Below are 23,985 nucleotides of genomic sequence, written 5' to 3' on the forward strand. Positions count from 1 at the left end.
ATAGGCTATTGCTCCTGCAAAGCAGAAGTGACCAAGTAACCATGGATGGTGGTTTTATTTCAAAATATCAAATACGATTGTGATTTGACAACATGTCACTCCTAAGTATCTTTCAAACACATCTTCAAAAAAGTAGCTATATAGTAATAAGTTTATTTATTAGTTGTTCCAGAGACCAGAGATATATATAGAGAGAAAGAGGGAGGAAGAAAGATGAGAATATTTAACCTTTCAAATACCAGTCGAGAACGAAAGGAACACAAGTACACAAAAATGCAGTAGAAACGTCTGGCAGCGCTAAACAACCTTGCTGGTTTCTAGTCAAGATGCTGCTTGACATCAGATTTCTGTCATTATAGCGGGGAAGGTTTATTTTTACGTCATAAATGACGGGACATTAACGGGATAATTATGCAGTGCAGCTAAGAATGCCATATGAAACATAAAGCAAAGCAAAATACAATAAAAAAAAAACTAATAATTGGATACCCTACAGTTGGTAGACAGCATCGGCTAGACCAGAGGTTCCCAAATTTGGGTGTTGACTGCGCAAAACTGATTGTTAAATGCATTCACTCTTATATTTTGAATATATTCTTTAAACAAAATTCGCTTATTCTTTAAACAAGATATTTTTCAACAAAGTTGATCATTAATTATAATGCTTTCTTCAGACAAAATTTAACAAATCAAATCCAGGCAACGTATCATTACAAAGTTTAGCCCGAAATAACAATTTATGACAATTTTTGTCACTTTTCCACTGACATAAAGCAACAAAATTTAAATTCAATTAAAATAAAATCAAACACTTTGCATTGAAATAAAAGGAAGAAAAAAAAGCATTTTTGTCAATTTAAGTGCGATTGATCCAAACTTGTCTGGGAGCAGTCTGCATTGTGAACATTGTCGTCGTCGTGGTGGCAATTTGTGTCTAGCCCAGTGGTTCCCAACCTTTTTTATCTTGTAGACCCTTTTAGTCGATATTCAAATCTAAATTTCTCCCCTACAAGTGTAGTTTGTAAAACAGCTCGTTTATATTAATATTTTAATCTTAGTCTGAGCAGAGAAATTAAACTCTCACTAAGTTTGTAGGCCAAATAAGCTTTTTCGCCTCTAATATTCCTCTTCATACTAAAATAATTAAATTGACCTGTTGTGTTATACGGTTACACTCAATTATTTCTCATTTACATTCTACATGTATTTAATTTCTTTGTCAAATACGGTCACATTGCGCTAGTTTCATGCAGCCTAACAGGTCACACGGAGAGTCACTCAGCCATTTCTTTTATGACAGAACAATAGGCCTATAGCCTACCTTTTTTAAATTGTAATTATTTTTAGGAGCAAAATGGTGAGAACGCCTGGTTAATCAAATCAAAAAATAAAGAGCCCAAAATGTAGATACCAAACTGTTTGGTAAAAATGAACATGAGTTTGGTTTCTACATTTTGGGCTCTTTATTTTTTGATGTGATTATTTTTGTTTTGTAATACGTCTGTTACTGAAAATGTTTTTACTCGTAGCTTTGTACCATTTATTGGCTTGAACTTTTGTTGGTTGCACTGAAGTTTAAACGTCCTTACTACAAGAGTCTATTGATTTCAAAACTTTTTCCTATTTTTAATCACCCAGAATAAAGTTTATATTTGAATAAAACCACAGGACTTCACTTGAGGATCGCAGCAGCACATGATTTCTTTTCTTTCATTAATATTATTGAACATCAGCCTATCTTGTTTCAACGTAATTTGCCGATGCTTGACATTTGTCACATTAAGAACTGGGAAGCAGCTGACTCGATGACTGACATACCGCAGTCTTTCGCTGCTTCCTATCTGTTGTGGTATTTAGATAGCTATGGTACTGTTTTATTCGCATTGTGTATAATTGTACCGTACTATTCTCGCAGCAGACAAAATAAAAGGTCTCTCTCTCTCTCCCGTGCTCCAAGTCTGAGTGTTGCATTTTGATGCATTGAATTAAATCGTTTTGCAACTTTGATATCTGTAAAGTTTTATAGGTTCTATAAGACTTTGTTTGTCAAGCTGTAAAATGAATTTTGAAGCAACAGAGACTTCATTGTTAATTTTTTTTATCAAACAGGCTTTAATTGAGCGCTTTCGTCACATGACGAAAGTAATCTGAGCTTTTGATTGTGAAAAATATCTTTTAGATGAATAAAAAAAAAAAAAAATCAAGCAACCCTGGTTCGACTCTCGGATCGAGTGTGCGCTTAAGCAACGCACTCTATTCAGCTTTCCATTGTTAGTAGTTGAATAAAACAACTCACAGACAAGAACAACTTAAGGTTTCTGCAATCCTGGAAAACTGCACATAGGCGGCAGGCCAACCATGGTCACAACTGCGACAACCAACATCCGCATCCCACTCAACGTTTCCACCATTTTCTACGCCTACTCGAATTGTATATTGCTTGGACTTTTATCAACATACCGCTAGAAACAATCGGGGTTAAAAAATCCAACTTATGGTCGCAAATTTAGTTTCAACAGCAACAGCATCAGTTTGCCATGCAGCATGACGTCACAAATATGACAATGGACATGTCATTATTCCCAATGTGAACGCTTAATCTACCAGGTTCTTTGAAGAATACAATTCCAATATTTTATTGCAATGCTAACTATGCACTAGCGCAGGGGTCACCAAAATTTTTTCTCTGAGGGCCGGATTGCTGCGAGATTAACAGCTGCGGGTCGGATGCAAATTGCAAAAAGATATACAACTATTTAGAATCTCCATTGGCTTGAATTGAGCACAATAAATAACAAAGTCAGCGGTGGAATGGAAAAGTTGTGATGAAAATCGAAAGGTTGCTTGAAAAGTTATTCCCTGCTGGGTTACACTACAGGGCATCGTGCTCTTGAAAAAACATTACATTTTCCAAATTTGGCCTAGGCTGTCCCTTTTTGTGGTGACCTAATGATAAAGATGCAATGTGATGGTAGCTCAACAGCAACGTCAGTCCTTTATAAAAAGTTTGGTAACTTTTTTCCTTAACAGTTGTAGTGCGGCTGTTATTTCCGCAGCACGCGGATGAAATCAGTTCGCGGGCCGGTTCCGGCCCGCGGGCCGTAGTTTGGTGACCTTTGCACTAGCCCAAGGGTCTCAAACACGCGGCCCGCGGTCGCATGCGGCCGGTGAAGACTTTTGATGCGACCGCGATGCATTTTTAAACTTTGAAATAATTAACATTTACAGTAGGTCTACATATTTCTTCTATGAATTTAGAAAGGTAAAATTCACTTTAGAATTGCTCAAAACATCTGAAAATGCCCATCAAACTTCACTCGACTTTTTAGCACTAGCCTACTGTCGTGCCGTTTATTGAGGGTGAGAAACTCGTATTGTTACATCACAATCACATTGCCTATTCTGCTATTCAGTTATTGTAATCGTAGTAGTAAGTAGTAGGCTAACCTTAGTATTTGCAGAAGTCAGTTAAGCTATTTTATCAAACCGCCTGGTTGTCTAAACTATAACCATCTGGTATTTATTCACAGCTAACTGTACTTTGTTACCAGCAACCCCGCATTTCCAGTTGCGATATTTCCTGCTGCGTTTTGTGACGTCACACCGCCAATTCATGCAACGATGCACGCTGCCAATCGAAAGTAGGCTGAAATAAACTCAAGTCTCGATAATGCACAGGATAATATTGAAGCTCACATTTCATGAAACAATTTGTTTGCGTCAATATCGGGCTGTGTAATGCACGTCTAACTTTACTTTAGGGGTTTAGGCGATATAGTAATAAGGCGTTCAGTCTAGTAGGCAAGGCAAGATTATAGATTTTCAACGCTTTGGGACACTCTGTGGGGGCTTCGTAAAAAAGCGATTTCATTTTTTATGTGAGCCAAAATTTCCAAACCATCAGGACTAGAGATGTAAATGCAAAAAAAACGAACCGTTTTTTTTAAAAAAAAAACGTGTTTTTTTTCAAAAAAAACTTGAGCCAAAAAAAACACTCGTTTTTTGTTTTTTTTTGAAAAAAAACGTGTTTTTTTTCATATTTTTCTGGAAAAGTTGCAATTTTTTTGCAATTTACAGCTTAGTTTCATTATAATGCTCTTGAAAAACATTAAATTACTAAAAATAGTTTTATTGGTGTGCTGAAATTCCTAAGTGTTTGTGTTTGGCAGCATATGTTCTTGCATAGTCCTATGAGGACCTATGTTGTTTCGCTTTTTTCTTCATTCTCTGGCATGTTTGTGGCAGTAGACCTGACAAACATTGAATTAATGAAATTCGATGCATGACATAATGTAGATGAGTTAATTTCTTTTTCCTTTTATGGAAGTTAGCCTATGATGTTAGTATACTGTGGTACTGGTTATTCTTGTACACACTCAATGGGTTGACGAAATTTTGACAAAACAAGGTGGCAGTATTCAGTACACACATTTACCTTGTTTGTGGACGTGGTAATTTACTAATGCAAGCTATTGCCAATAGCTTGTTTAAACATGTTTTGTAACTGATAGCTTGCCAACGATGTATATGCTTTATAAATGTTGAAACAGAAGTATTCTTTTCGTGTGTTGTAAGATCTTGGATTGGACACTTCGTCATTGATGCTTCTTGCAGATTATTTGGGACATATAATGCAAGAGACCTTATCACTGATATTTTTAGTTGTCAAAAGTTAGTGCATTTGTCAGAAAAGGTTTAGGTTAATGTTCCTTTCAAATGCCCACCACCCATGTTGACTATTGCTAGTAACTACCATTCTACCAACCTTGAATGAAGAAATTTTTCCTTTAAAGTGGAGTTTTTCAGCACTGCTCAGTGCTCAGTGTTCACATAGTGAATAAATGCTTTATAATGCTTTTCCTGACAAGAATAAAGTTTTACCCATATTCCCACAATGCAGGATAAAGATACAAAACAAACATCAAAGATGAAAACTTATTTTATTTGAGAACTAGGCCTACTGCTTTTTGAGATAAAAAGAAATTGACCTCTTGTCGTTACGCACCAATAAAACCATGATGCAAACTTTAATTTTTTTTATTGGGCAGAGGAAAGATTGACGAAAAGTTAGGCAAAAACAAAAAAAGTGCTAAAGTCTCAAAGTTCTGCAAACTAGTTTAAATTGGATGGATTAAGTGCAACCATACTTCTTTTAAACATGTCTATGACAGCACAATGGTGTGATTAAGGGAAAAAAAGATGACTATGACATCATAAAGGAGTGTTGAACCTCTTCAGGGAAAATAAAAAAAACATCAAAACGTTTCCATCTTTCACTACATTTAAGTGTGATTTGGGCTAAAAGTTGGGACTTTAGCACTACACTGCTTTTGCCAAACTTGTCATCAATCTTTCTTCTACCCAATTATTATTTTTTTTTAATTTACGCACCATGGTTTTATTGGTGCGTAACGACAAGAGGTTAATTTCTTTTTAGCTCAAAAAGTAGTAGCCAAAACTTGTTTTAATATTCATAAACAGATAGCCCACCCCATAAAACATGGGGGTAGAGCTAAAACTTATGTAAATATGTTGAGCGGTTCTTGAGATATGGCCGTTTTTCTATTGCTCCTTATCTATAAAGCCACTTAGTGGCTAAGGTTATTTCACTTACAACTCGAGAACCGCTTGTGTGATTTTCATCACGTTTGCACCAAATGCACATCAACTGGAACAATCTCTTGACGTTGTACTGGTAATGGTGTGGTGTGCTGGGGAAAAGTGCCTTTGTGAAGTAGAGAAACAGGACCCTGACCACCTAGTCCTAACGTAACATGCCCATTAACCAAAATCCCAGGTGGCTTCGAAACTGTACACGAGTGTGGTACTGCATTTAACAACTAGCTGAACCAAATTACAGACAAATACTTGAGATGTGCCAACCATAGGACACTGTGTTACTATATGAGTCGATGAGAAACCTTTATGGCTCGTGTGTTGAGACTTGAGAGACATATTGTCTCATTTGAAAGATGTTATACGAGTTATGAGACTATTTTTTTGTTGAAAGAGACGCTATTGCAATGAGTTTACCCTAATTGCTGCATATTGTGACATTTAATAAAAAAATAGGTAAAAAAAACAAAAAAAAACAAAAAAAACGAATAAAAAACAAAAAAAACGATAAAAAACAAAAAAAACGAGCTCGTTTTTTTTAAAAACAAAAAAAAACGTTTTTTTACATCTCTAATCAGGACGCATTACGGTAATTCAAAAGATTGCAACCGAAAAATGCCTAATTAACAGAACATGATGAACAGAATCAAATCATGACTCGTAACATAAATTAAACTGACACCACAACTGAACTGGTACCAGTACCACAACTGCAAAGAAAGCGTGATTACTGACTGAATGATGCCACTCAATGACTGAAAAAAATCATAACAATGAAATTCATCGCTAGATGTGTTGGTTTAAGAGAAAATCCAGTGTACGGTAGTTAAAATGCTCCGAGCGATGCACTTAATCACGACACACAAACGCATTGTGGCATGCAGCAGATGCACAACGCTAAAAGGACCTAAAACTACATGTAGCCTATGTGTATCAAACTCTGATCAAACTACCGATTGCAAGAATGCGCTCAAATTATTAGTTAGCGTTTCAATTCCTAAGAAGCACACAAACACCTAGCTAGCGTTTCAAATTCCTAATCATGACACACTTGACTTATAGCGAAAGTACAGGGCCTAAATGAAGGCCTCCAGGTTTTCACGACATAAATAAGACACCAGGGAACCCAATAATGCGCAAAGTAAAAGCCGCAAGAGCTACACCCATGTCTCGTTTTGGACAGAAGTCTTTTATGAATAGGCTAATCAAGTTTCACATTAATTTAGTTTGCTGTGCGTGCTTTGCAATTTCTTGAAGATTTTTGAAACCTTATTTTTTTGCTCCAAGCACACTTTGGATCTGTCACATTGATTTTATTATCACTGCTCGCTGCAGCACTGTTATTACATGAAAATAGGTGGCGCTATTTTTTATTCTGTTGCTACAACAAGGACTTTGAAAATTCAAGGCTAAAATACATTAGAAAGTCGTGAAGTAAAGGGAGAAACTTTTTATATCGTCTGTGGCGAGAATAGTATGGTACAATTATACACAATACGAATAAAATAGCAATCTAGATACCACAACATAGTAGGCCTACTTCTCTGTTTTTCTTTGGTCTTTTCTGTCTATGTATGAATAACATCGCCTAAAAACATTAAAAATAGCTGTCTGCTGTATGACGCCAAAATAACTTGGAAGATTGAAGATATGTGCTGCTATTTTTAATTGTGATTAACAATATTCCAACAGTTCATAGATTCAATCTAACTTAGGGCTTGTGATTGAACGGAATGATAAAGGCAGAGAATTTGACGATTTAGAACATGCCAATAGAACTCAGAAATATTAAATTTAGGATAGGCTTACCTGTAGTCACTAAATTATAAAGAGTTACCGTACTGTTCAGATTAACCTATTTACCTAGCCTAAGCTTATGTACAGTATGCAATGTTGATATAATGTTCATTAGACCTGATTTTAATATTTTTGTTTTTATTTTAATGTCTGATAAAAATTAAAAACTTTTTAAGGACTGTCAAGTCAAAATAATTATATTAGAAAAAGTTAAGATAAATAATGTTATTGGTGACAAGTTTGGTTTATCAGCTGCATAGCCGAGTGGTGAGAGCCCTGGTACAACACTTAAAAGAGCACTGGTTCGACACTGCTTAAAATCATGCAGCTGTGTCTTTGGCAGGACACTTCAAGACATGCCAAAAGGTGGACACGAAGATTAGCTTTCTTACCTTCTCGTCTACTTAATCTAAATCCTTAACCACCTGACGTAAGCCTGGATACAACACATACAATTCGGTTTGGTTTTGAATCACTATCCTCAAACTGACAACACCATTGATAAGTTATTTCTGGCAGTTTTGCATACTTGTAGAGGCATTTGATGCAGGGAAGGTTACCGATATTGACAGAATGGAGTTGCCAATAGTTGTTGAAGTGTTGTTGCCTGGAAATTATTTCATCCACTAGATGTCACTGAATGGAGAGCAGTCTTGAAATGTGTAGCTCAAACACACACCCCCAAGGCTGTTGATAATTTTGTTTTCATCATACCAATAGATCTATATCTACAAGATTAAAAACAGAACATTGGAAAGTGAATTATTCCAATAAGCAGATTGTATGTTGTTTACAACGCATAATTGTAAGCAACATGCAAATTATTTTTGGAGGCATGAAGGGAATCGTCTCAAAATGGACATGCATTAAAAACTAACCCAATATAATTAGAATAAGATGCTTTTGAAAAAGTTTGTTTTCAATTTATTTTTAACTCACAAAAGTATCTTATCTTTTTATATCTTTCAGTGTGGAGTTTGATTGACATCTAGATATTTAATACTATCTTTGCCAGTGCCTTGAGAAACTAAAGTGGAAAGATATTACAGCTGCCTGCATAACATTAAATACCATTTTTTTCACACGCCGTATATGGCTACTCAAGTATATAGGTCGAGATTTTCGCCAGTGGTTTTCACTTTAAAAAGCAGGAGGTTAACTTATACAGTGTGCAGTCCAAGGATGCCAGAGCTTGGTTTTTCCACCTAGATCTGGGTTTTTTTGACTACATCTGGGTTTTAAGTTTTTTTATTTTAAATTTAGGTAAATCTAGGTTTTTTTGGTTTTTTAACTTTGTACAGAGCTTGAACGGTATTAAGGCACTGGGATCTTTGATAAATGGTCCACACTGCAACACAAAAATGATAAGGTACTGGTATAATGTTTTTTGGGAGCTGGTATACAATTCAATTTATTTTTTAAGTACCCCCCCCCCCCCCTTGGTAACTCATGACAAAGACAGGACTCGACCAAACATATTGGGTGAAACTACTTTACCTTTGCTTTACGGTTCACACACTTCAATCCACATGTTTTGGTCAATTCCTCTTTGTCATGAGTTACCAAGGGGAGGGGGGACTTGTGTACCAGCTCCGTTTTTTGCATCAGCTACTGCAGTCAGTGAGGTACAGGATGCTGAAGAAGTGATCCAACTTTATGAAATTGTGGATGACTAAAAATTGGAGTAGTACAACTATTTGTGTTACTGAACATTTATTTATTGTGAATTTGAGTTATTCTTTTCAACATTATGTTCAAATGAAAAAGGCTAAAAAGTTTATTGCTAAGAACCAAGTTATCGTAGTTGTACACCAAACTGTAAGCAGGCATCGTGATTCTCCTCAGCCGCAGTCTTCAACTCACACAGTAAAAAGTTTAGTTCAAAAGTCAAAACTAACCTTAATGGCTAGCTTATACACTCATACATCTAGTCAGTTTTAGAAATTTTGGTTAAACACACACTGAACCTTGCTAGCTAGACGCTTTACCATAAAGGTAATTTTGAACCAAAATCTTTGCTGTGAGCCCATATAGGCCTACCAAGCTCTTGTTTTTGTATATATATATAGTTAAATTACATACCGTATATATTAACTACCATACCAACATAAGCATGTATACTGTATAATTATATATACGTGTTACTATTTGTAGCTTTCTGAGGCTTCTGTGTAATGATTTAAAATGGTGCTGAAAGCACACGCAGGTTTTTTTAACCGCTTTACTACATATTTTCTGGACCTGGGTTTTTTTTGCCTCATCTGGGTTTTTTTTAGCACACAATCTAAGTTTATTGGAAATTTGTCGCTGGCATCCCTGGTGTGCACATTGCACAGGATAATATTTTGTCTTCATTTCGATTAATAACTTACCGTATTACTCTTCGCTTTTGGTTTTATTTAGCATACCATGTGTAGTTGGAGAAGCCACATGCTAATTTTCTTGTGAAATGAACAAAATTAGCCTATTTCAATTCTTACACAACTAGCAAAAGTCAACGTTTTTACATTGTTGGACATTGAAACAATGTAAAAACGTCGACTTTTGCTAGCTGGGTATGAATCTAATATCAGTTCAATCCTTTGTGTTGATTTTGTGTCAAATGATTAAATAAAGAATTGAGTGAGTAAAAAAGTGTCACACAAATTCAAATTTTTAACTAGTGTTGATTGTAGAAACAAGTCAATAAATCAAACTTTTTTTGCATTGATTTAACTACTGCAGATGCTCAAAAAGTGTGTCTGTCTTGTAGCTTGACGTGATTGGTTCATATCATCAAAACTGCTGCTTTGAAAAGTCAAAGCAATTGCATTCAAACAAAACTAGTCCAGAAAAATGTGTGATAAAACCTTTTCATAACATTTTTGTCATCGTAACAAGATAAGTTAAATTACTAGTAATGTATGTGAGAATTAAATAAAAAACTAATAAGTAAATATGTTAAAATGGTTTATTTTCATTCAGAAAACATCACAATATTTAAAATAGTTTGACAGGTTACTGCATAATGTTGTTTGCATGTGACCTATGCATCTAATAACACAACAATCTGTTCTGGTAAATCAATTGTTCTCTCAGCGGAAAGACCTTGCTTATGAATAGCATGCTTTATGTAGCTGGTTTATTTTTTGTTGTGTTAACTAGTGGTTGGCGTCTATTCCAGTTCACATCTACCAGTAGCCAACTGTGATGTTCCTGTTTTGTGCTTTTTGTTTATCGGCTGTTACCGTATGTCATAGTCCTCACAGTATGTCAATACCAATACTTAGATAAACCACGGAATGGCATTGCTGGGAATAAGCTACTCGACTTATACATGAGAGAACAAAAATAGCACTGATTTTCAGTGAATAAGTAGGGGTCGACGTATAATAATATATGAGATGTTGTAAAGCAGTATACTCGAGTATATTATATACGGTATATTGATAAGATCTTTCAGACCATCCAGGCTAGGTAAAAATCAGCAATGTCAACCACAAAGTGAATGTGCTTCATAAAGCAGTCTTATCAACTGTATTCAAGTCGTATTCAACTGTACATCCAACTGTCCATCAGCATTAAACACAGATACAATCTTGATTTTAACTTTATCAGAAATATGAAATAGTTTAGATTTTGGTCATCATTTTACTTGCATCATGTGGTCTGAGTACCATACCAGGAACAAAGTTGGCAAACAACATTATCATGACACATGTCAATTAATTTATTAAATAACACATCCTGGTTAATTCTATCAAATGTCTTGGTTGCGCCAGACACAGGAGGGCTGTGGGTTACATGGAAATAAACCACTTGTTTTAAAAAAAACATACGGTACTGGAAGAGAAAAAAGGATCTCAATAGTTTTATGCTTTATTTTTAATGCAAATGATTTAAACTGTTACAGACTACCGTACATCATCTAAGTGCAACTCATTTATGTATAATATAAAATTCTTTCTAGTAGAAGTTTCATATTGGTTTATAGCAACTGGTGATTGATTTCATTTAAGAAAGATGCATTGTATGTTTTTTGGCAGCCAATTGTAGCAAGAATTAACAGCAATAGACACCAGTGTTTTGCCTATGAGGTTTGGCCTATCAGTATCGCATCACTAATTCTTGGTAGTTTCATGACAGTGATAGTCAAACTGATAAGAATTTTACGTTGTTACAAATCTTAGTTTTTTAATAACTGGTATTAGTAGTTTTAAGGTTATTGTAACATCATTGTTATATTTGTATTAAGAGTTATATATATGTATTGTGTGATTTTACAAGGAATTGTTTGGTTTTTGATTTTATATCATTGAGCATGGCTGATGTGCCAGAAATAGATCATGATTTTTTTGACGATGGACCAAGCAATGGTGAGTTTCTTTATTATTTAGTAATTCTTGTGGACTCTTAAACTTTTGCAATATCACGACAACTCGAAAGGTTATGTATGATTTTAAATTTAAGTTAGTCAGACATGCATCTGTGGTCAGCAAAATTGGTTGCATTTTAGTATTGTACCTTATGACTTGAAACTTAATTTGTAGATATCGCACCCCAGGCTTAAGTGTACAGTACACTTTGCAGTAAATTTGAAACAAAGCTTTTATTGAATAGCTTTTCTTTAAGATATTTTTGCACATTGAAAATTAGAATATACATAACAAGCGAAATAAGCAATATGATATATAAACAAATGATATAAGCTTCAAATGTTTTTATTAAATTGCAATATCTCAGCTCACTAAAAAGTATGCTTTGGTATTATTACAAACAAATTCATTGTCATGCAAGTCCTTTCAATGTTATATATACAGCTTAAAAATCGATTTTTGTCTTCTAAATCAGTGGTTCTCAAACTTTTTTTTGTTGCGACGCCTCTGGAAAAGTTTTCTGGACTTGCGACGCACCAGCAAATAAAAGTAAATGAAGAAACTTATGAATGATTAAAGTTTTGTTTATTGGTACAACAAAAAGCAATGCATATTATTTGATGTGACGTGTAGACTTGTTTGTTTTTACAACGTTCATTGAATCTTGGGAGAATTTTTGAAATTGTCACCCGCATTTCTCTTTCACTGTTTATTCGTGATCGATATTTGGTTTTATCACCGCCAAGGCAGAAAATTTTGCTTCACATAAATACACTGTGGCGAATGGGATAATAATTCGCAGTGCTTTCTTTTACCAAACATGGATAATCGTCATTTATTGAATCCAAAAATTTGCTGGATTTCCTGCTACGAAAGGATCACAATTACATTCGTAGTTTGAAAAATTTTCTGGGAAGTATTTTGCAAATTTCGACTCGAGCTTGGACAAATGTTAATAAATATGCTTCGCAAATTTGAAGGGAAAAAACACACTTGTAACCTCAACTCTTCACTGTTTTCAAACTGAAATAACACCAAGAAAAATGATTCAGAGTTTTCATGAAGGATAGACATCCAATACTACGTTAGGGTATCAGCAGTGGCAAATTTTTTAGTTAATTGCGGTGTAATTGGCTAAGTGCATGGGACACATGTGTCCCAGAGGTCCTCAAAGGGTTACCCCATTTTCATAATGTTAAACTGAGTTCAGCCATGAAACGGAACTATTCTGCGACTGCGACGCCCTTGGAAAAATAAAACGACGCACCAGGGCGTCGCGACGCACAGTTTGAGAACTACTGTTCTAAATCATTTTTAGTTAAGCTGAAAGCAAACAGCATGAATTATGGAAACAATGAAGGTGCAAAAGAGTTAACTAACTGACATACCAGTACCAAGAGTGCAGCATTTCAACTTATTTGAACCTTTATACCTGTGATTATGTGCACTGTTAGCTTTCAGCTTAACTGAAGATGGTTTAGTAGACAAAAATTGATTTTTTAGCTTTGAAATGTTAAACTTACTTTCATGAAAATAAATTTGTATTACAAGACATGCAATCGAGTTATTCGTATCAAGCATTGTTGGGAGTTTTACACCTGTCCAAAGATATCACTTCCCTTTTACTGCATTAGTATTATCACTTATTTCAATGGTGTATTATAAATAACGTTACCGAGCATATCTTTGTGTATTGTTTTAGGTGACAAAAATTCCTTTGCCTTCTCCAAAAACACTTTTCATAAGAATTCAACTAAAGAAAGTGAATCTGATAAAAGCAGTTCGATATCGTCTAATTCTGAGTATAAGTCATTTGATCAAAGTCATGGAAATTCTTATCAATCTTCTAGAAGTGATCAAAACTCAACACTGAAATCGTCTAGCAGAAGCAGTAGTTATTCGTCTGATAATGATACATCTTTGCACTCTCGATCGCTGGACAGTTGTGATGAAAAAAGTTATGGAAAGAATGATTCTGACTCTACAAAACACGATGTTAATAAAAAAACAGTTGTCAAGCGAAAGCCTAAAATGATTAAAATATTTTCCTCATCAAGCCGAAAAGGTGACTCTTCTGATTCCGTGACAGATGTTTCCCCTTTGACCTCCCCTGAAAGCTCGCCCAGTTTTGGACATTTTGTAATTCCAAATCGCAGTAAAAATAAGACAGAGAATATGGAACCAGTTCGGCATATCACAAAACTAAATGTTACCTTTACCGGGTCTAGTGGTGCCATAAAAACAACACAGCAACATGAAAACAAAGATGCTCTGTGTTCTCTTCATGGAAACAAACAAAACAAAAGTTCGAATTCCTATTCTGGTACAACATATGCTTGGTCGAGCAGCAGTGAAGATGAGTTTGAAGCTAACAAACATTCTACGAGTTGTGACAATACCAGTATACGTAAAAAAAATAAACAGCAACTGCATGTAAGACAGGATTATGCTAGGACTACACATCGGCAACGTTTACTGGATTCTGCGGCACGAGGATCTATGGACGTGAGCAGTCTTCTAGAAACAGTCCTTGAGTTTGAAAAGAAGAATCATGAGCGCAAGGTTTGTTGTTCTTAGCTTAAAATGTTTTCAATGGTTTGTTTGTTCAAGTAGATTGTGTGTTTATTTTACATTGTTTTACTTTGAATCTAAAGTTAGATCATTAGATGTACAGATACAGTAAATATATATTTGAGAAATAAAACATAGTAACTTTATCGGGTTTAGCATACTTTATTTCACACAAAATTTTGTATGCTAAAGTATGCTAAACCCGATAAAGTTACTATGTTTTATTTCTCTATGGTTCAACAAAGCAAACTCTCTACCAAAGCTTTAAATATATATTTAGACCATACAAAGATCTTGGAATTAAATCAACTGAACTGAAGTGAGATTTAACTCTAAAATATACTGGTGTATCTGATTGCTGTTAGCTTAAAGTATCATTAATTTTTCCACATGTGCGCAAACATCCAATTTACATTTGACCTCTCAGTCTAACGATTTTTATTGCCTCAGGTATTGTACAGTGCAGTAGTTTTAATGTTCCTCACTGGGGTGACTAAGTAATTTGTTTTTCAAATTGGTTCCAGTGCAGGAGTGTGCAAGCTCACAGCACTGTATGGGTGATGGGTCGAGTACATTATTCAATATTAAGTAATCACATTACACACCCAGTTGATCAGGTAGAAGCTGATCTATCAAACGAAGTTTGACGGAAGTGTCATTATTTTGTTGGTTGTATGCAGTTATAAGAGAAAGAAGTCATAAATTAATGGAGAATGGCCAATGGGTCGAAGTAAGATATACCAAATTACAGATGGTAAGCCATTGAACTTCATGTTAGGAAGTTCCTGGACCCAGACAGCAAATCAGTCGTTTTTTACATAATCAAATCAGACGTTGAATCAATGTGAAAAACAACTGATTTGCTGTCTGGGTAATATCTTGTACTCTTGGACACAAAATGGCATTTTATAATTGCTGTTTTTATTTACCTTTAGCACTGATGGTTTTGCCTATGTTTTGTGTTACTAGGTTCACAAAGACGAAGAATCTCAAATGAATTATAGTATAGGAGAAAGATTTCTTAAAGGAAAGCAAAGGCAAAACATGTCTTTTTCAAATGACCAGGTACGTTTTTGATGAAGTTTGAGATTACCCAAACGATGTCGAGATTACCCGAACGATTTCACATGCCTGGTTTGCTCTTTCTAAGGATTCAAAGCCAACGCATCAACAGCTGTGCCCCCACGTTGACCGTCCACACTCTTTATAACCCACCACGGCTGACCAAGATAACAATTATCTATTAATTTTATATTTTTATTGGTTTGTTATTTCTTGTATAATTTTTTTTCAAACATCAGTTTTTGAGATTGCTTTCTAATTTCCTTCACTTATTAAATCTATCGAGGTGTTGCGACTGTCCCAAATCTTTGTATTTAGTGAATTATTTCGGTCACTAGCACGCTATAGCGTTTTGCCGCTTTTACATTTTCCAAACCCTGCTATGTTGTGGTAAGTAGCCGACAGTAAAAATTTTCGCTCTGATCATCGGAAATAAAATATGAAACTGTTCACGCTTTAAGGGGTGCATATTTTCACTTTATTAAAGTTATAATCGTGTACATGAATGAAGATCGTGTCTTCCCGTTCGATTTGAATAATTCATGTCACTTTCGTGTTAGGCAAAGTACTCACGTTATTGCTTAGACTCTACTTGTGTGTTGCTGTTGTATCGAAAGTGGGAGCCTCAAACATGTTGCTCTCTGCTTGGAAGAACACATTCAGTTGATCCTGATTCACCACAACTGACCGAAAGTACCTCCTGACAATCTACTTTAAAACTGTCCTTTGAGTTGCGTATATTTTGCATTGAAAATGCGTCTAATGCGGCCATTTAAAGTAAACTACATACTTCTCTTCGACACAAACTGGCTGCTCTAGTTAACGCACGCGACTGTTGTCATCCGTGGAATCAGCATGAAATTGTTTATTCACAAAAGTCATTAAATGTAGGTGCGTGATATTGACCGTGAAAATCGACGTCTTTTGAAGGAGATTACGTCACGTTCCAGACCCTCCAGCGCCTCAAGTGTTCGATCAAGCGCAAGTTTGAGGTCAAACGTGTCCAGAAGCAGCAGGTTCGACCTTTGAACAAATAGAAATATGCAATTTGTTTCACTCCGACATCGCAGTCGTTGAAGCACCTAACCTCGTGTTTGAAGAAACCACGAGATCAAACGGCGCCGGTTCAACTCTCTGGGTGTGCGCTTGAGCAACGCTTTCCATGGATAGTTTTGTATTCAGCGGCACCTTGTGGATGAATAAAGACAACACTTCAACAACAAGTGAAAACCTCGCTCTGGCAACGCGGTGACGCTATGGCAGTGGTTCAAAGCACCTCAGATATGTGAAACAGCCAGAATTAAAGCTTTCTCAGTTTGTTGGTAAAGATTATCACAGTTAATCAAAATAGACACGAAAAGTGGTTTTCGCTTTCTTAAACGACTTCGGCTCATATTTTACAATGCGGTTACACAGAAATGGCACTCTTCGTTTTACCTTGGCATGTTTGGCAGCACGTTTTTCGAAAAATAGTTGCTGGGTTTCATTTGCTATACGAGGACGATACAAAAGTATGTTGTGTATTTTCAACATCAGTCATCGTGTTGTGTTGGTGCAAACTTTAAACCAGGCAGTCTCAGAAAACAAAAGTTGCAAGTCTGCATTGTTTGACGGCGTTCAACGATGTAAAAAGAAAACCTCTTGGCATGGGCGCCTAAGCCGTGGGGGCGTGGGGGCCAGGCCCCCACGCATATTTCTGCGTGGGAGCAACTTTTTATGCTGCATTGATTGATACATAAAACAATAGATAAACTAGCGATCGGCAGCAGGAAAACATTTTTAAATGCAAACCGCAACAGCTTCGCGATAAGTAATCACTAGAAGGAATAGCGATGCTACAATCCCACCCCAGACAACAATAAAATCCGTCATTTTTACATTGATTTAACGTTGTAAAAATGACTGATTTTGCTGCCTGAGACATAGCAAAAATCTACCATTTTGCGTCGATTCAATGTCATCAGATGTTGAATGCACCCAAACGCAGCGTGCGAAGAGACTTATTGTCAGTTTTTTGAAAAACGTTGCGCTAAACCTGGTTTACAATATAAACTGCAGTGACGATCGGTGAGGGAAAGCAAGGAAAGCAGTGCTTACCTTAGCAAAAACTATGCAAAGTATAATGACTGAATTCTAGGTTTAACTTATTATTTTTATCACGTCTATTTTAACTTGAAAATTACTGTATTCGTGACTAGAATTACTCGTAACGCTTGTGAGTAGTCTAAGTCCTCACCAAACCGCATGTCTTGCCTATAAATGCCAATTAACGCAAACGCTTCTGTCAGAAACAATCACTGAGGCTCCAGGTAAGCAACTACCAAACTTGCTTTCCCAGATTCAAAAATGTCAAAAAACGCCTTCGTTTTAACCAATCCTCACCCGGTTTGCAAAACGTCACCAGCTGCTTAGCCAATCAGATGTGTTGTGGTTATGGTAGGTTAGTTGTGCTTTCCCAGTGACGTCAATGCGTACATTCGCTAGAGCGACTAGACTAACTCGTCAGAATGGTATCTCGTCACGGTACACGCACAGCATCATAATGCCAAAAAGCTTGTTGCTGTTTTTTGATGTCTCCTCGCCATGTACTTTAGCCTACTGTACTAGCTTTCATAGTCATGCCTTTGCCCTTTTTACAGCGTTGATATAACGTTACTTCGCCAATGAACGTTCAGGTGCGGGTGCAATATTTAGTTTGTTAAGCTTCTATACGCAGGAGGCAAACTTATCCAGCTTTTTGTACAAATTGCTTGCGGTTGTAATGTTTAGGCCTAAGTGTTAGTTTTTGTAGTGTAGGCTTAACTGAATATCTGAGAATGAACATTCATGACGAATTAAACATTTAGACAATTATTATTCCATGTCTAACACAGGATTTTGGTCCTGCAACGTTAAAATTAAGATTGTTCATGACTTCTAAACATTAAATGGATGTATGATCACGACATAGGCGCAGCACAATTTGACAGACTTTTATTTTTGATTTGTTTTGGAAATGCTCTCAGAGCGCACCAAATTGGAAGTGTTTTTCAAAAATTTCTGGGGAGGCCCCCCAGACCCCCCGCTGGAAGTGTTGCCTTCGGCAGCACGCCTTTGGGCTTCGCCCGACGGTTACGTCCTTCGTGCCTACTACCTTGCTGCAGCATATTTCCAAGTTGCTTTCCCAACGGTTTAAGCCACCGAACGTCACTGATAAACTGACTATATGTCCCATCGCTATTCCCAGTTTTCTGTATTGTTTCATCTGTGGTTCGCAGTATGTTATCGCAATGGGCGCAAAACGATTGATTAATAGAGTAAAATTCGCTTATAGTGACCAGCTCTCCCGTGATTTGTCATAACCTAATATCCGCCATTTTCAAGTTTTCGAGATAAACGACTTTTTGTGTTTATAGCTGTAAAATTAACAAGGTAAAACACTCGAAGTTGACTTTTGGAAGGCTGGAGCGGACAACCAAACAAAATTTTTAAGAATGAAATTTGAGCCAGGTTTTTGTTTGTTTATTAAAATATGGCTTATATTTGGTTTTGCCAGATAACTAGTTATAAAAAAAGTAGTAGGTTTGTATGATAAAACCTATTATATACTCTCGATGTTGACTTTAACCGCCTTATTGGCTTATTTAATGTTATGTTTTTGTATGATAAAGCCTCATATAAGCTAAATGTTGACTTTGACCACACTATGCTGGCTTTGTAAGCCTTAATCAAACCTAAAGTACCGGTAGGCCTCTGGATTTCTCCCAGAACTGTGTATCATTTCATCACTGTAATCTCTAGATGACTTTGCTGATATCACAAAAGCCTGCTAGGTTAAAGGCTATCGCTGACTCAAAATTAGTTGCTGGTAGCCTACTTAATAACCATGCCTTCATTTAAGGCAGAGGTGACGAACCTGCGGGCCACATGCGGCCCGTCAAAGAGTTTTGTGAGGCCCGCAAAACGATTTGACAATCGCTCATGCAGTAAAGACAAAAGACATCTCAAAGCTGTTTTATGCATTCACTGGTACACCTTTCCTTTGCTATTTTCTTGCCCTAAACACTAACTTTCAAGGTTTAAAGTTAGAAAATAGGAAAGCTATAAGGCAAAGTTGTTTAAACACTATTCACCAACTTCACCTTGTATTTTTGGTCGATTCCAATCTATGACGTCATAGAATTTTGACAAGCGCTAAGTTGTGTGACCCGATAACTCATGTGTAATTGACAAAGTGGCCCGCGACCGCAAAAAGGTTCGTCACCCCTGATTTAAGGCTACCGTACTACATTGGCTCAATGGCTGCACAGCATCTGGGACGGTTGATTAAAAATGTCCAAACACACTGAGTAGCGTACTCCCGGGCCTCTGCTTTAAAATCTTAATAATCATATGCAAGCTAAGTTATTTAGCGTACCGTAAAGTCAACTAAGCCATCAGTACACCAGTAGGCTACGAAAAATCAAACTGATCGGCGAGACGTAAATAATACGGCATTTAATGAAAAGAAAAGCTAGTGTGTTCGGATGGACATTTTTAGGCTAGCCTACATAATTAAGCTTAGGCCTACTTAGTGCTTGACAACATTTTCGCCCAATCTACTTTATCAAATGCTTTTAAGTTTGAAATCCGCTTCATGCAACTCAAGAGATGTAAGATGTTGTAAAATAACCTGCTGCAATTGCTTCTGAAATTATGGCTGTCACGTGACGATATCCTGTTACGTGATTGGAGTAGATGAATATGTTAGGTTTCAGAAAATTATTCTTGCACAGATTAGAATATGTTAGGTTTTACCCACCATTTATCTCGAAAACCATACTACATTAGGGCACAAATTTTTGTCAGGAGATGCATGAAGTCTTTAAACGTAGAAAAATACAAAAAAGTCATTTTCGACAAAATGGCGCATATTAGGTCTACCAAAATCACGGGAGAGCTGATAGTGACACCTGAAGACACCTTCCAAAAAGTGTCACTATAAGAGATGTCACCATAGCCGAATACTACTGTATTAAGCCATGCGTATGTGTCCAGTGTTCGGTGATGGAAATGACAGAAAATAACGTATTATTGACGTAGGCCTACTTATTGTTCTTTTTCAGTAAAAGCACGTCGTCGAGGCCGGGAAGCAGTAGAAGACCTGACAGTTCGAAGCCATGCAAGTTATACCACACGGCTTTGAACAGGATACAACAGCAACGTCAGATTGAAAGGGAAAATATGGTACGTAGGCCGCGAAGCTTCTGGTTTCAAATCGTGTATTTGCCAACGATATGGTTTTAACTTCCAACGTTAATCGCACTGTACGCCTACGAGGTAACCAGTTCAAACAAAGTTCTTGATATACAGAAGCAGTGATAACTAACCCTAGACAGATTATTTGGTTCGCGATTGTATTCAAATGACTCAGAATTAATTTTATCCAAAAATAGTCTGATATGTAAACAAATTTACGTTTAGCAAACGTTTTGAAAACGATGCTGTTTTCATCGTTGTATAAATTACACAACTGAATCATTCAATGCATTGGACTGAAAACAATCTACAGTAGTTCGTCTGCATTTTAGGCTCCTTGTTTTTAGACTAAATTGACCATGCATTCTCACCATATTGATCTTAAAATTTAATTTCTTTCCTGAATGTCAAAATCACAATGATTGCAAAGCATGAAAAACTACTGGCAATGGAGAAATGTAACTTACGTTTAGTTGAAATTTTTCAATATCAGTCAGTGGCGACCCCATTAATGCACTTGAACTCATGGTATACCGTATGTCGCACGCAAAATACTGTAGCTCGTATGTATATTCTAATTTAATCTAGGCTTTCCAATTGTGGAGACTTTTTATTGACGGTATTTTGCACCCAACTGGTGTGAAATAAATTATTATTAGGCTAACATATCCATTTAGAACCGACGTTAATTCTGCGTTGGCTGCTGTTCAATTTATCATGTGCTTTCAGCTAATGCTCAAGCGACTTCAGTCGGCGAAACCATCCAATGGTTTGCAGCGGCAACGTCTGTTGGCTGACCACAAACGCCAGTCCGATTACATGGGGACTACCCTTAACAGGAGTGGCATGTCCTTAAAGAAAGCTCAAGGTCTGATTTGTCGTAAGAACATTCTCATACTCGCGGCTGTGGCGTCGAAATAGTCAGTAAACAATGTTACGCTGCATACGTACTGCCAGGGCCGGATTAAGGTTTTATGGGGCCCTGGGCTGAGGTAAAAGTGGGGGCCCTTATCAAGTGACATTTTTCGCTAAAAATTAATGGTGGAGTGGGGCTACGACACGGCCCAGTTGCATGTATTTGTGGCACCGAGCCCCAAACAGCGGACCAGTGGCGTAGCCAGAAAAAAATTTTGGGGGGGCCAAATATTTGATGAATTGAAGAGAACAACAAAGTGTTTGATTTTAAGCCATCGCCACTTGATGTGCAGTGGCGTATCCTGATGGGTTGAAGCAACAAAAGTGGTAGGGGGGTTAGAGCGTGCCGAAGGCACGCGTATTCTAGGGGGGTCCGGGGGCATACTCCCCCGGAAAATTTTTGAAAAATTACACTTAAATAATGGATTATAGCGCTTTCTGAAAACACTTTTAGAGTAATATTTGTATGAAATTTATTAGCAGCTAAACAGCTATTAACTTATTAAAGATAGCTCTTACACACGAACGGGCAAAAACTACGGCTAAAATTAGAAAACACTAAAAACTCAGCTGCACAAAAACTCAATAACTACACAAAAACCCAATAGAGTAAGCCATTCTGAAATTGCTTCCACAAATTAGTTCAAAGAAACATAAATCGTGTAAATTTTGCGCGATTTACAATTTGCAAAATTTATTGGTGTCTTTCTGTGTGTTTAAAACAAGTCCTTGGGGGTGTTAAATTGTTAATAGCCAGATGTCTTGGAAAACGATATAAATTTCTACAAACTTTATTATATTTTCAACAAACGGCTCAACTTTGGAATCCAAACTTGGAAAATTTGGGGGGGGCATGGCCCCTTTCGCCCCCTGGCTACGCCTAGGCAGCGGATCACCTTCTTGTTTGCCCTCGGTTTGCCACCAGGTGCAGTAGGTGGGACCTGTCAGTGTATAACTCCGTTGCGGAAGAATGTGTCAATCTGTGGTGTATCAACGACCTTTAGAAGACTCGATAGAAGAACTGCATCATTATTCATATGTAACTGACCATCTTGTATCAGATAATGTCTTCAAAACAGACAAACCATCTAGGAATTTTCGATGGACTTGCCAACGATGAGTAGACGAGACGAGCCATGAATAAAGGCTTTGCAACAATTCAAAAAGCAGAACGGCATGTTTCTACAGGACATTTAGGCTATCGATTAAATTAAGTGAATGTGCTGTGCAAGGGACATAATGAGCTACACTACATTTCTCGCGCAGAAGAGCTTGAAGACCGTTATACTTGCCACTCATATTGGCAGCATTATCATAACTTTGACCCGTAATCCATACCATTTTCGGATATGAAAGTATCAAATAAATATGTTTTTTGTTAAAAAAACGAAGAAAAATTGAATAACTGGGGTTGGGCAGGGGTGCTGCAGTACCGCAGCACATATGGGTGAGCCGCTCTTGCTTGTTTGAGATACGAATTAAAGCAGTAATATCCAGCGGTGCAACTAAAAAAATTAGTAGACTTTTTTCTTTGAGGTGGGGGCCCTCAAAAGTGGGGGCCCTGGGCTTCAGCCCAGTCCGCCTCCCCCTTAATCCGGCACTGCGTACTGCTATTTGCAAAACTTGAATTGTGAACAGTTTAATATAATTTCTTTTCCACAGAGCTCACCCGTAACGCTGAAGTCGTCCAGAAAGTCATCGGGTTGCACAAGAACACATCCCGGCCAGTCAGACCAGCCTGGCAGGACTCGTGGTGACGTTTCAATCAAACCCATGCTGCAGTATCGTACATTTCTATCGACAAACACTTTCAGACCTCACCAGCAACATTTCAAAGATGTACGCTTGGGGTTCCTTATGTTGCATAAGCAGTTAGCACTTTGTACCAGGCAGGTCCAGTGCACTGTTTATACGAACGCCATGTGAACGAATTTCATATTTCACTGTGAACACTATCAGTGAAGTACAATTTCTACCTTGCATACCAACTGTGAATGGCAGAGCACCTAATGCGAGAAAGTCGTGTCAAATGGCCATTAAAGAAACTTTATTATTTATGTTTATTATTGTTGTGATGAATCAAATTTGTTTTCAGGGGCTGTTGAAACATCACATGAAGTTATTTTCTCCACCCCCAATTTGACCATTTTTGTCTAACTTTTATAATCTCACGAAAGGTTTCATTTGATATTTGAACATTGAACAGCCTCTAACTAGTTTTCGTCCAATCGTGAATACGTCGTGACATTGCGAATTACCCAGGGCAGTAAAATCCGTCACTTTTACATTGATTCAACATCTGCAGACGGATTGTGCTCTCTAGATGCACCTTTACCTCAGTCAACAAACCGGTTCTTTTTCCATTGGTTTGATAGAAATATTGTCTTGGTTTATTTTTCAAACATGTTTCGCTTTTCGTCTCGTCATCTTGAGAATCAATAAAAATCAACAG

At 36.9% G+C, this 23,985-nt stretch overlaps 1 protein-coding gene across 1 annotated transcript; it reads left to right on the forward strand.

The window, feature by feature from the left end:
- The first annotated feature begins 11,671 nt into the window (after positions 1 to 11,671).
- LOC145783447 (uncharacterized) lies at positions 11,672 to 23,978 on the forward strand. Its single transcript, XM_082595324.1, has 7 exons — positions 11,672 to 11,768; positions 13,471 to 14,330; positions 15,309 to 15,404; positions 16,293 to 16,417; positions 20,486 to 20,606; positions 21,348 to 21,486; positions 23,196 to 23,978. Exons 1-7 carry the CDS (start codon positions 11,714 to 11,716, stop codon positions 23,288 to 23,290), a joined length of 1,491 nt encoding a protein of 496 aa, XP_082451450.1. The 5' UTR covers positions 11,672 to 11,713; the 3' UTR covers positions 23,291 to 23,978.
- The last annotated feature ends 7 nt before the right edge of the window (positions 23,979 to 23,985 follow it).

The sequence above is a fragment of the Aplidium turbinatum genome, chromosome 14 (genome assembly GCF_918807975.1).
Source record: "Aplidium turbinatum chromosome 14, kaAplTurb1.1, whole genome shotgun sequence".
NCBI classification, from domain to species: Eukaryota; Metazoa; Chordata; class Ascidiacea; order Aplousobranchia; family Polyclinidae; genus Aplidium; species Aplidium turbinatum.

Bases quoted from the DNA above. Each gene is read 5' to 3' on its own strand.
- LOC145783447 (XM_082595324.1), top strand. From the start codon at position 11,714: ATGGCTGATGTGCCAGAAATAGATCATGATTTTTTTGACGATGGACCA. The intron at 20,607-21,347 runs GTACGTAGGCCG...ATGTGCTTTCAG, and splicing joins AGATTGAAAGGGAAAATATG to CTAATGCTCAAGCGACTTCA. The intron at 21,487-23,195 runs GTCTGATTTGTC...TCTTTTCCACAG, and splicing joins GTCCTTAAAGAAAGCTCAAG to AGCTCACCCGTAACGCTGAA.